General features: G+C 39.4%; 1 protein-coding gene across 1 annotated transcript; it reads left to right on the top strand.

Annotated features, from left to right (window-relative positions):
* The first annotated feature begins 1,440 nt into the window (after positions 1 to 1,440).
* LOC136471963 (uncharacterized) lies at positions 1,441 to 12,575 on the top strand. Its single transcript, XM_066469706.1, has 5 exons — positions 1,441 to 1,834; positions 3,803 to 3,976; positions 6,410 to 6,508; positions 11,532 to 12,253; positions 12,357 to 12,575. The coding sequence occupies exons 1-5, from the start codon at positions 1,577 to 1,579 to the stop codon at positions 12,406 to 12,408; spliced, it is 1,305 nt and encodes a 434-aa protein (XP_066325803.1). The 5' UTR covers positions 1,441 to 1,576; the 3' UTR covers positions 12,409 to 12,575.
* The last annotated feature ends 1,225 nt before the right edge of the window (positions 12,576 to 13,800 follow it).

Raw genomic sequence — 13,800 nt, 5'->3', positions numbered from 1 at the left:
GCCATGAGCTTGGCTATTTCTACTCATGCCGCGAAGATTGGTGCTTGTATGATGTTTGATGTATGATGTATCTGTATCTTTATCTTATTTGTTGCTTTACTCTTTAGTCTTTTGGCTTAATCTAGATGGATTATGGACTCATAGAGTGGTGTAATGGTTTGCGCACGTATGATATATATATGCTGCTTTTACTCAATATCCGAATAGATATTTGTATCTGACCTTCTCCGAATCCGATTCATACCGTATTCGATACTCATTATTCGTATCCGTAACCGAGTCAATCCGTATTCGTATATGTATCCGAATGCTATCCGTGTCCGAATCCGAATCCGAACAGAAATATGAAAACAAATATAATATGAGTGATATCCGTTCGTATCCGATCCGTTTTCATCCCTACCTAGAGGTCATAGTCCGAAACGGCATGAACCATAAGAGGATCGTGCCATGGCGCCGGCACGTCCCAAGTTCCACCTATAATCAAAGACTGACGAACTAATTACAGATATTTATAAACATGTATGTATGTAAGGGAAGAGAGAGATTAAGTTCCACCTACGGCAGATGGAGTGTGTCTGTGTGTGCGACGGGATTTCAAAATTGAGGCGGCGGCCAATGGGTTTGGGAGTAGAAAAGGACGAAAGCACGACGACTGAAAAATTCATTCTCCCGCCTGAAGCTGTTATCGCGTACGTAAACGTCTTGCTACTCGCGGAACTCGTCGTGCAAAACCGTGTTGCCAACGAGCCGTGTAGACCGTCGAGATCGTGTATGATTGATTTTGACAGTTTACACGGCCGGACTCACCGTGTTACCACCTACCGTTTATGGGCTAAACTACACACCAAGCTGCCGAGTAAATCGGTCTAATACGGCCGTGTAGGCGAACACTGCCGGGCGTGCAAGAAAAAGAGATATATTTCTAGGAGGAAAGAAAAGTTCAATCAGCTATACTTAGTAAGATAAATCGGTTGGAAAAATCATAACTAGAAACCTTGTGTTGGAAACCTGAACGAAGCATCACTGAGTGAAGATTGTGGAGGTCAGTTGGCGCCACTGATGCGATGAGCCACTGGCTCTTTCCTTCCTACTTTTATCCTATTTAGTAGTAGGAGTAGTTTACAGCAGCACGCGGCGCGGCCGGCAGTATAGATCAGCTGTCACTGACTGTTTCCTTCCGGTCCGGTCCCTTGTCTGCTTCCTCTCTGCATATATATAACATCTTTGTCCAACCTTTTGACATTATATTGTGACTTAGTCAATTGCGAGTCTGAATCGGATCGGATCGAGACGAATTGAGAGCACGAGGCGTTCGTCATGCATGACAGCGCTAGCAGGACAGCAGCCATTGCCAGTTTGCCACAGAAGAGCACGAGGAAGAAATATATGGTGGTACGGCTGCAAGGCCGGTACAGTGCTGCGATTCATTAACAAAATGAAAGCGATATATATAGCCATATAGGCGGTGCTAGGTAGCTCCACCCCCACCCCACACACCCAAATCAAAATATAAGCACGTACATGCCTCCGATCCAACTGGAATTGAGCTTCTTCAAGGATCAGCCCGCGGATAATGGAAACGGAGGAGGAGCAGCCCTGGCAACGGCTCCAGCGAGCGGCCGCCATGGAGGAGTTGGTGGTGCCTGCAGCCGAGCTAGACGGCGACTCATGGGATCGTCGAGCGCAGCATCTTGCAGATGCAGGCGCAGATGCAGCAGCAGGCGGTGACGACGACGGCCTTGAGAGCAGAAGGGATCGGGGGTGGCGATGGTTGAAGGCCGTGTCCATGGTGGTCTTCACCGCCCGCCCCAACAAGACGACGACGACCACGGTAAAATAAATATATGCTTCCCTTCCCATTCACCTTTGCTTATCATGCATCATTATTGTTTTGCTTCGATCCATTCGGTTTCATCCTTTGTGCGCCGGCTCGCTTAGCTTCCATCACAAATTCTCGACGTGTATCTACTCTATACTTCATTCTGCTCCGAAACTATATATTTATTTGTGACTAGCTAGATCAATAACAGCTCAACCCTAATAGAATTTGTCTTTCATTTGCTGTTTTCCTTTTCTTTATTACATAAGTTGCTTTTTAAGTTAGTAATTCATATCATAGTGTTTCATGTGAATGTGATTTCGTAAAAATATCTTGATACTTTCCCCTTTTCACGGTTATATTTTCATGTGTGTTTCCATACTAAAGTAGTATGAGATGACATAACACCAATCAAATTAAATTAACCAACAAAAATCTGATTTATATTTTTTTACATATGTTATGATGTTAACAATTACCCAGCAAATGTCAAGCCAATGCACAACTTGTACAAATTAAGGATGAAGGAATAGAGAGAGACTTTGGATCCGTCTTGAAAAGGGCTGGCTGCTGCCTAGCTCTGCGGCAACAATAGCACTGCGTACACTGAACATCGGGCCTCCTAATTGAATAGGTCCCGGGGTTAAATGAGTCAACTTTTGTATATTTTATTGGGAGGGAAATCAAATGGTTGGTACGGTGGATGTAAATTGGACTTTACGCATATAACAACAAACACATATATCCAACAGATTTTGGCGGTGTTTAGTTGGGCAGGCAAACTTTGCATACTGGAGATTTCCTACTATAGCATTTTGTTTGTATTTGTGAATTATTGTCCAAACATTGACTAATTAGGCTCAAAAGATTCGTCTCGCAAAGTTAAAGCAAACTATGCAATTAGTTTTTGATTTCGTCTACATTTAGTACTCCATGCATGTATCGCAAGTTTGATGTGACGGAGAATCTTCTTTTTGCATAGTGCACTTTTCAGGAGTTTGAAGAAACTAAACAAGGGCTTTATAGACAAGTTATCTAGAACATCTTGAAACTTTATTAGTAACACCAGTTGACGGATCTCGCAACGCCATGTACGGCTCTGACTCCCTTTCCACACCACGGATCAACAACTCATCAGCTGCTAGCAATGACCAAGGAGCAAGCTCTGGCCAATTGGCTCATGTGGGAGTGACGCACCTTATTAGGTTGTTTATAGTCTCAGTACTAAGCGCACACTATTAATCATAAAAGAATTAATGACTTCCTAAATGTCATCGTAGCGTTAGCATGGGCAATATACTAGCTAGTAGTGCTTTGATTTAGTAGGTTGCCTCATCAGGCTTGGAGAGCGCACACCATGCCATGGCGTGACGCTTCACAACCCTCCTCTGCATTCGAGGAAAGAGTTATTAGAGAACTTTATAGGATTAGGTCTAGTTTTGGTCCCTCAGCTCTTGCCTTTGCCTAATTTTGACCCTTAACTACAAAATCAGGTAACTTTGACATCTCAACTATTAAAACGTTCAATTTTAATCCCAGAGCCCGTCATAAGTGGTTTTCATGTGTCTCAATCCCACCTGTCATCTTGTACTCACCGCTAATATTTACGGAGGGTATTTTCTGGATTGCTACACCCAGAAATAGAAATGATTATATACAACAACAATAATATATTAGAATTAGCTAACATTTTTTTTAAGACTCACAATACATACGCATGCACACCAGAACACTTGGGAACAGTTACAGGAACCGTAAAATGTAAGCACCTGTGATGAGTTAGAGACTACAACTCAAGTGCATGAGTTTCAACATTCAAGTGTTTCACCGCAACAAACATAACTAATTGAGCTACAATCAATGCCTGAGCATACATCTCATGCATGCATCAACGTGGTCTGCGACGATAAGTACTTTGGAGCCTTTGCTACGTCTGAATCCATGTTTGATGCATAATAAGCCCCCTCCTTTTGATCTCAGGAAATGGAGCCCCTATATCCACCCCAAGAGCCTCGAAGTGATGATCAGTCACGTATGGCGGCACGTGCAGAGATCAGGCTGAGAAGTCCACAGCGAAGGACACGTGAGTTAGATGTCAGCAAGTTGAACACAGGGCCCTGGTTGAACAGTCCACAGCGAAGGACCGCTGCTCAGGTTAGTCTGGTGTACGGCCATGTACATAGCATGGGTTGTTCAGATCTCTCTGTCCGTGACCGTACCCTTTCTCTAAACTTTATTTCTTTAACAATTCCTTATTTCATATTTGTAAGCAAAATGAACCCTAAGCCATTTACTTTAGATTTTGGTGTTTGATGACCAACACAACTAAATTGGACTAACGAATTTACAAGTAATTGTTTTAAAGTTCAATAGGATGCAAGACGTGACTTGGACGAAGGGTTGAAACCTAGGTTGCAATACTCTTCTGCGGTAGAGATAGCAACACATTAGCAAAATCGTAGTTGCATATTTAGATAGATTACTTTCTTACATAGGTTTTGCTAAGGTGGAATTAAATGCTATAGTTTAAAGTAGATTTTTAAGTTGCCTAATTCACCCCATCTCGGTCCCTTTCAATATCCATAGAAATTGCAATCCCTTACCTACTACCGGTGTGACAATGACATGCCACTAACAGTGGCACATAATGGATTGAAAAAATATTATAATGGTTGGTAAGAAATTATTGTTTTTCCCCCAATAAATAGGGAAGGCCACCAAACGCACACCAACTCGTACACGCACACAATATACTCCAACTGCTGCAAGTGTGTGGTTCCTATTAAAAACCTATAAACAAAACCATTGGTAGTTGTGTGTGCAAATCATGGGTATATGTATATATATCTTATTCTAAAAAAATGTATACATATCTTGATCTGAGTCCTAATTGGTAGTCATGCATACCTTTTTTTTTGTCCCCATCACCACATAAGGCCTTGTTTGTTTGATCCAAAATCAAAGGGATTGGAGGCCCTCCACCCCCTTGGTTTTGACATGAAACGAACAAACCCTATAGGGGTGGTTCATTTCTTTTTAAACTATTTTTCACATTTTAACTTGCTTGGCTTTTTGTAATATAGCCTCTAAAGAAATTTGCATTAAGTGATGTGCCGGCACACTCTTTCGGAGGTGCTCATAGGGGTAGGGTTTACGTACGTGTGTTCATAGGGGTGAGTATGCGTGCGTGTTGAGCGTTTGCGTCTGTACTTGTGTAATTCGCAAAAAAAAAGTTTAGTTGAAACAAGAAGATCGAGTTAACACTGTCCAATTTAGAAGAATTGGACTGGTGAACATTTTTTTTGCAGCCACATCTTAAGAGGAAAACTTATGGATGTCATAGTTCCAAAACATGTTTGTAGCCACATTCAAGGAATTATGTGGTTTGATGCCAAAGAAGCATCGAATTTCACAATCTCATGATCTACAAGTAGTTTGCATTCTACTGTGCGACAAAACACTCAGATCGACTCCCTATATAAGTATATTTTGTATACAGAAAACTGAAACTTCACAAGCTTTGATCAACAATTAGTCAAATTATATACAAGTTTAGTCCATAAACCTTTTTTAGTAGATTTGTATTCAAAGTGCATATGAGATGATATTGATTCTCTTAACTCTTAAGCAAATAAAATATATTACAAGACAAATAAAGAGTCAAAATATCTGTTTTATGTCTTTTCCTGATCAAAATATGCTGATCATTTTGGGATGAAGAGAGTAACTTAAATCAAGAAAACAATAACATGTTCCGATTTCATCAACCAGAACATACAAAAAGATATTAAGCTAAGTATTATTGGTCAAAAAGTTAATTTCATAATGATCCAATTAACTAAGGACTATATACTACTCATTCATTCCAAATTATAAAACGCTTTGGCTTTTCTAGACATTGTCTTTATTATGTATTTAGGCATAGTGTATATTTAAGTACATAGCTAAAATTATATATCTAGAAAAGTCAATAAACATCTTATATATAATTTGGAACTAAGGGAGTATTCATTTTCATTTGATTACGCCTTTTGCTTTCTGAACAACTCTCAAACACTGCAGTATTTTCGTTATCTGCATAATGGAAACGGGGAATGCCTCAAAATTTGATATACTACTGATTTCCCTTCCTTGACACATCACACGGGTTTATTCAGAATCTTGATATACAATGGCAATTTCCATATTATTTGGACCTATTATTGCACTATTCCCGTTGTACAAAAGAAATTTATAGAACATATGAGGCATGTTATATTGTACAACTGCAGCAATATTATTGCAGTTAGGCCCCGTAAAACTTTGATGAGCTGATTGATAATACAGTGCAAGTTAATTATTAAAAAGTGGGGATGAAACCGGTCTAGATACAAACGGATATTAGTGATCCTGCATTTTATCTCATACTTCTTTTTTATCTCGGTACTAGATGCAGATCATGTCGGATACACGTAGGATATTGATATCTAACTCATATACATATCATGAGTTCATTTTTTTAGTTTTCGGATTCGGTCGGATTGAGAAACAGACTATCCATGCGCAGTTCAGCAGCTAGTAGTTGACACCTTCCTTTTTTTTCATCAGGTACAGCCTTCGCTACTTCCGCAACAGCCTGCCGAGTTTGGAAGCAAAAATTCAGTACCTGAGGTTGTAATGGACGTTGCATCACCGAGAACCGCTCAGGTTTGTTTCCTGGCCTGCTGCTGTACATGGAGTCCCGTACATGAGGAATTTAGATATGATTATATATATATATATATATATATATATATATATATATATATAGAGACACACACACACACCAGTTTACGGAGAACCCCCGTGTATTTGATTAGCCATACTAGTCCATTAACCCGTGCTCTCGCACGGGCTAGAATTTTAGGAGAAATAAGCATTAGGTACCGCAAATTATAAGATATTTTGGCGCAAATTATAAGATATTTTGGCTTTCTTAGATATATTATTTTTATAATGTATCTAGACAGTACATCTACATGTATAGAAAAGCTATGTATTTAGAAACTCAAAACGTCTTATAATTTCGAATTGGACTATAAAGAATTGCTTATATTAAGTTGTATGTTTTTTCTTATTTTCTAGTTATCATAAACTTATTAATTACTATTTTTTAAAAGAACTAATTTATATATTTTTTATCCTTATTCAAATTTTTTCTTTGCATGACACCTCTATATATTTTAAATATGCAATTACTTTGAAACCTTACTTTTGATCATGGTGGCTCTTGTTGCATCATGTATCTTATGAAGTCATGAATCTAAATTTTGATTTTTCAAATTTTATTCTTATTGACTGCTATGGATTTTTTCTCTTCTCAAGTTAAGTTGAAACTCTTGTGCTTATTGTATATTTCATTAACTCTCCTTTTTGCACTTTTCAAAATAAAGATTTTAGGTCATAGAGTATGTTCTCAAGTACTATAATAGCATAAGCCATTATTTGAATCATGGACCATATCGCATAAGATAAGTCATAGGGCTTGAAGTGAGATCTCGGACAGGGGTACCAGTGCTAACCGCAAGAGAATTTTGATACTGTCCTTATAGTGATCGACTTTGTACTCTAAAGTATTCTTAAAGGCCCAGGAAAACATAGCCACCAGTGGTTTCCCACACTTCTCGATTGAACTTTACTAATTACTATCAAGCAATTATATTTACAGTTATGGTTATACTATCGATATAACATATCAATTATTTTAGTTAAAATACATAAATATATCTAAAGTAACAATCTATATAAGTTATATGTTATGGTTACTAATATGGTTTTATAATCTGTTAGCATCATTAGTATATGAGTTATTGAGAAAATATTTCTTAGGCGATGAAATATAACATATGTATTTTATTGTTCATGCATGTTGGCACTACACATTTATTTATTTTAATTAAATCTTACTATAGTAATATTGATAGAGGTGGGGTAAGGTAGAAACATATACGTGCTCTATTCGTTATATAAACAATTTGTTTGCAATAAGAGATGTTGATAATTTAGATATAGATTTGAGGTGGTATTTAATTTTCTAATAATGAGATGAAAATTGAGTTATATAAATTATCGATCATAATAAGAGGATATCGGTACTTAAATGCATATTTAGGTCTACTTTACATCATATTTCTTAATGACACATGTGGGTAATATTAGTTAGAATCAATGGTTAGTTTATATTTTTTGACGCAAAAAACTATCGGGGAGATCCCCGCAGTGAGATTTGTATTGACATTTTGTAAGAATAGTTAGTTTATACTTTTTTTACACAATAGCATAAATGGATAATTATTTAGAAAATAGAATAGATCCAATGGCTATTATTACTATCAATGGTGATTAGGTTATACCGAATTGATGGTAAGTCTTGTGAGGATTAACATGTAGGCTCTAGTGGAGACGTCTAGTTAGAATTTCTAGTATTTTTTTTCTAGTGTGATATGTATTTAGTTGAAACCTAGTCTTAAATCTATAGTTTATCTTGTAACTTTTAATCAAGTTGTTGCAATTTTTTCACATGTTAATTAGATATTGTAGTATTCTTTATTTTTTTATTCAAAAATTGTTTTTTTGTTAAAAAGAGTCTATATTCTAGTAGTATTGTTTTCTACATAAGTTGAAACTCGGCTTGCATCCCGACACTAAACATGTTGAATTTGTTGTATCATAGGATTATATGTGTGCAATATTTTTTATATATCCTAGAGTGCACAAAATTAAATTAATAATACGTATATGAAATAATATTGCAGTAAAAATGTATAAACTTATTAAAAATAATAACTTATAAAATTTATTATCATAGTGTATCAATATAAAGTGCTACTGATACGTGGTTTATTAAATGAACAATTTTCAATGTTTCATAAGTTGTTAAAATGAATATTTATCCTAACATATACATGTTTATTTGATATATATGGTGGAACATAGCATTATAGTTATTTTATTTCATGATTATAGAAGTCTGCAATTAATTTAGATATATATCGTTCTTTATGGTATTGATCATTTTTTTGTACTAATATATATTACTATATTTTTTGTAAATTTTAAAGATTTTTTGTTTATTTTTTATAATGGCTAAGGTACATACAAATATCAATGCAATACCTTATATTATCTTTCACAGCGACATATATGGATACGTTAAATGCAAACTTAACATATTACTTTGCATTATCTTTTATAATGTTAAAGGTGGATAATTTATAAATTCATTAGGAGTTATTTTAAATTATCTTTCATAAGAGTAGATATGGGTAATTTAGATACAAAGTTAGAGGATTATTTTAAATTATCTTTTATAATAATAAAGCTGGATAATTTAGACGCAATGCTAGGGGGTTATTTTAAATTATGTTTCATAATAGCTTAGGTGGGTAATTTATATGTAAATATAGGGGGTTATTTTGAATTATCTTGTGTAATGGTAGAGGTGGGTAATTTAGATGCAAACTTAGGGGGTTACTTTATGTATTTTTCATAATGGCAGTGGTGGGTAATTTTTAATAAATTATAATAGATCCAATGGTTAATATCGGTGATGATGATTAGAGTCTACCAAGTTAAAGCCTAGATGTTTCTAATTATTGTGAGAATTTCTAAGATTTATCTTTTTTCTAGTGTGTCTGATGAAAATTAACGTGGTGCCTCCGTTGAGACATCTAATATTATATATATATATACACACACCAGTTTACGAGTTTTGTTCCACAATATTCCCATCCAGTTGGCCCGGCCCTTAGCACACATGTAAATCATGTGCTACGACCTACTAGGAAACATGAGATCAATCATCAAAGTCACTTCAGTCACATTTGTTACAATGAAAAAAACTGTTTTTGGTCGGTTCTCTGCGCAGTGTCTTCTCCATTTCCATGTCATCTCTCATGCGACTCCACCATGCATGACCTAGACCTTTCCCAGGCTCCTCTGGACTGCCGCTACCGGTCGACGAGTGGTAGCAAATGCCAAAAACATCTGCTTGTAACTTGCTTCCTCCCTCTACCCTCTCCTCCTCTTCCATCTAGCCAAAACCAAGCTCATGTTAGCCCCGATCAGTGTCTCGACCGGCGTGCATTGCTGGGTCCACGGTGGTTGGGCCTACATATGGTTGTCTCCTAGGTGGTTCGTCCGGATTTGCATGCCCTTGTGCTTGCTCTCCATTTTGGCACCCTAGTGGCGTGATGTGGCGTCGTGCTAGTAGATCCATGTCATGTTGGTGCTGAGGGCACCAATCAATTGCATGCATCCGATTATCCGAATCTACCAGCAGGTGGCGGACGCCCTCTGTGAGGAGGCCATCTTCTGTGAATGTCCTTGGAAGCCAAGGTCGCCAATCACGGGTGTCACAGCAGGCTGGTGTTCTACTCGTCTCCAATCTCCATCCCTCATGGACTCACGGCCGGAGTTGGTTCGTCTGCACCGTCGTGGCATGATGGTGGTTGGCAGCAACTAGATCCATGATGTGATCACACAGTGGTCCACCCACCCTTGGATATATGGCTGGCTGATCTTTAGGGCGACGATGCTCATTGATGTTGTGCCTCACTCGAGGGCTCAATGCAAGTAGTTGGGTGCAATGGCGGCGGCTGCACAAGATTGTCTCTTTTGTGAAACCATTGCATGGCTGTGGGTGAAAACTCATCCTAGCTCATGGCTGGGCTAACGGCGGTGATGCCCTTGGGCGTGAGATCCCTCCTTGGAGGCTTAATAAGCACTACATCCATTATGCTGGTGTCCACGTGTAGTGTAGCTGTTCTCCTCTGTGGCTCCTTGACGGCGATGACGTCCTTGGGCATCATATCCCTCCTTGGAAGCATTGTCCATGAAGCTCATGTGGCCACTGGACTAGAAGGTGATGTTGCGACGGTGCCTTGGAATGATAGTGTTGTTTTTTAGTGTGCTCTTTCGATGTTTGTTATTGTGCCACAATTCATCCTTGTGCTGGGGCTTGCTGTTCTTACGCGTGATTATGGCACATCTTCGCTCCTATGCTGGGGCTGCCTGTACGTGAGGCCTAGTTTAGCTACTACGTAGTGTCGTGGTTTTAACCGGGTTTCCCAAATTAATCGGTCGATATAGAGTTTTGACCCATTTCCCCTAAAAACGAAATTGTTCATACCTGGTTATGCCACACTATCAATACAATTTAGGTTGAGATGCTCCGCGTTGATCATGTCATAGTTTTTAGGTAGTTGTTTAGTTCACTACCACAATTATGGCGTGGCATACTTTCTTAGCAAGTGTGGCTTCGATTTTGCTTGCCACACTTTCTGTGGCAGCCACAGTCATCTACTGAAGGTCAGGCGTGGCAAATTACGGCACCAACCAAACTGGCCTTAAAAAAATATGTGTTAAACTCTTAACTTTGCGATCATAGAGCCAACTCATGTATTGCACCTCGTACATGTTGTACTTAGGTTAAAACATATGCACGTTGCATTTTTCTTAGCATGGTCTCTGAATTATTCCTCCTATGTCCTAATACTTTTTGATACATTCGTTCTTGGCACCTCGAGTCATTGATTTGTTGAGTCAATTCCTTGTTTAATTCTCTGTCAACAAGTACTCGGTTTGTGACAAGAGATGAAGCCAGATTTATTTTCATTATTGTAACTTTTTCCCACACCGAGTGCAACACTGCAACTTATCTCTAATGGTGTTCGAATTGGAATAAAAACAGGTCGGCGTTGTCCATGTCAACCCATCAGATGACGATAAGGAACAGCGTGGTCGCTGCCTCAAATACTCGCAGAAGGCCCTCGGCTTCGCCGTCTGCACGTTTATCGGATACGCGGCCAACGCATCATCCAACACGGCCTTCAAGATGGCGATCGCGCCCTTCTTTCTCGCCATCTGCGCCGACCTCCTGTCGCTGAAGACGAAGGCGAAGCTGGGCAGCGCCTTGGTCTACTTCTCATCGCTGCACCTGCTCCTCATGACGTACCTCATCTTCATCGCGTTCGACATGGACCACGCCTACGCCATCCTCTTCCTCCCGCTCGTCGTCTTCGCTTCCCACCTCCAGCAGAAGCTATGGCCGCCCAAGCCGCCGCCGCCGCCGCCGGACGCCGCGCAGCAGAGCGCCGATGACAGGAGCAAGGCTGCGAGCAAGGAGCTGGACAGCATCTTCGAGCTGTCGTCTCTGATCCTCAACTGGAGCAGCTTCGTCAGCGCGATCATGACCGTCGTCAGGCACTTCATCACTGCTGTTGGGAAGGACAACGACGAGATAGCGCCAGGGGCTGTGGGGCTCCTGTTCTTCCTCACCATCATTCTTGGGATCTATCTGATGATGGCCTCGACTGTGAGGAATCCGGCACTGAATCTCCCTACCAAGCATCTTGATGTCGTGCTCATCTGCCTTCTCCTCAGCACTCTTATCGCCACCGTCATGACGTTTAGGTAAGCAAGCAACAGATTCTGTGGTGATTTTCCATTTATTTGTCACTATGGTTCGATCTTGATTATTGACGTGATTATATATATACTTGTGTTTGATTGACAGTGGTGCAAACTGGAAGGAAAAGCAGTCCCCGCCTGCCGGCGGATCAAGCTAGGTGTCTTGCTATTTTCAGCATGTTTATATGTTTCATGCATTCAATGTTTGTGTTTCCCACTCGTCTGCAATGGAAAGAAATGCCTGTCTCCATCTCCAAATAATCAAACTTCTAGAGTTGTACGTCTTAAGTCAAACTTTCTTAAATTTAACTCAATTTATCGAAAAGGTAAAAAATATTTATGGCACCAAATAAGTAGACTATGAACATATATTTCATATCATATCTAATTATCTTAAGGTGCACTTTTCTATAAATTTGATTAAACTTAAAGATATTTGACTTTAAACAATTTTAAAATTGGTTTATTGGGGAAAGGAGGGAATAAGAACCATGCCGCTCCCCTAGAGCCAAAATCGATCCATTAGGACAGAACGAAGAGATGCAAGTGGAATTTTCATATCTGCTAAAAAAAGTGGAATTTTCATATGGCGCCAACATCGCTGTGAAATTTTCACAAGAGACCTTGATATAGTGGCTAGGTGGAAAGGCTTAGGTCTAGCGTGCGATGGTACTATTTCTTTTTATAACAAAAAAGTACATTATAATAAATTTCTTCTCTGTTGCTAAAAAGCAGTAACGTATCATCTACTCGATGGTACCAGTCTTGATCCCTGCTCACGTGCCTACGTCCAAGTCCGATACGAATCATCCTCCACTCAGAGCTCATGCGTCCACGTCCTATACCCGGTTTTGATACAAAGATTGGATCCACGTGTCTACATCCGATACAAAATCCTCAGAGCTTACGTGTCCATGTCGAATTACTGAGTTCCAGTCCAAAAAATTATGGCCCCAGTTCAACGCATGGGCATATATCTAGTAATATTCTAAACTGACATCACTGCTGACATTGGATCCGACAGAGGTATAACTACCATATCTAACCCCTTAATCGATGTGATAGGATGAACATCATTGCTGCCTGGTAAGGAAGAGACTCAAACCGGACAGGGTGCATAAGGTACATGGAAAGCAAGATATCGATTAGATAGCCTTGAGGACCAAGTTGATCCAATAAGATCTGATAGATTCTCTTTGTAACAAACTATGAAACTGTTGATATATATCATTCGACATTTCATCTATAACCCTACCCCGAACTATATAAGGAGAGGTAGGGGTAACTCATTCGTAGATTCGATATTCATAGCTAGGAACACTAGGCACATTCATCAGTGCCCCTATAAATCACCGAGCATACTGTATAAGTGATTTATTCTCCACTGGACGTAGGGTACCACCCTCTTTGCTGTACAGTACATTCCGTTGCACCTCACTGACTTAGCCCACATCTAACTCGAGAATCTTCCTCACAACACCATTGAAGGGTTGAGCGACCTCAAAAGGCTCCTCATCGACAACTTCGAGGGGGCCTACACCAAGCCCAGC

The sequence above is a fragment of the Miscanthus floridulus genome, chromosome 8 (assembly GCF_019320115.1).
Source record: "Miscanthus floridulus cultivar M001 chromosome 8, ASM1932011v1, whole genome shotgun sequence".
NCBI lineage: Eukaryota > Viridiplantae > Streptophyta > Magnoliopsida > Poales > Poaceae > Miscanthus > Miscanthus floridulus.
The sequence above is the reverse complement of the archived record's forward strand: the minus strand, read 5'-3'. Positions and strand labels throughout refer to the sequence as shown.

What these genes read in the sequence shown, in the direction of transcription:
- LOC136471963 (XM_066469706.1), top strand. Translation starts at nt 1,577, where the DNA reads ATGGAAACGGAGGAGGAGCAGCCCTGGCAACGGCTCCAGCGAGCGGCC. An exon ending in ACAAGACGACGACGACCACG is followed by an intron (nt 1,835 to 3,802) that starts GTAAAATAAATA and finishes TTTTGATCTCAG; the next exon opens with GAAATGGAGCCCCTATATCC. An exon ending in AGCGAAGGACCGCTGCTCAG is followed by an intron (nt 3,977 to 6,409) that starts GTTAGTCTGGTG and finishes TTTTTTCATCAG; the next exon opens with GTACAGCCTTCGCTACTTCC.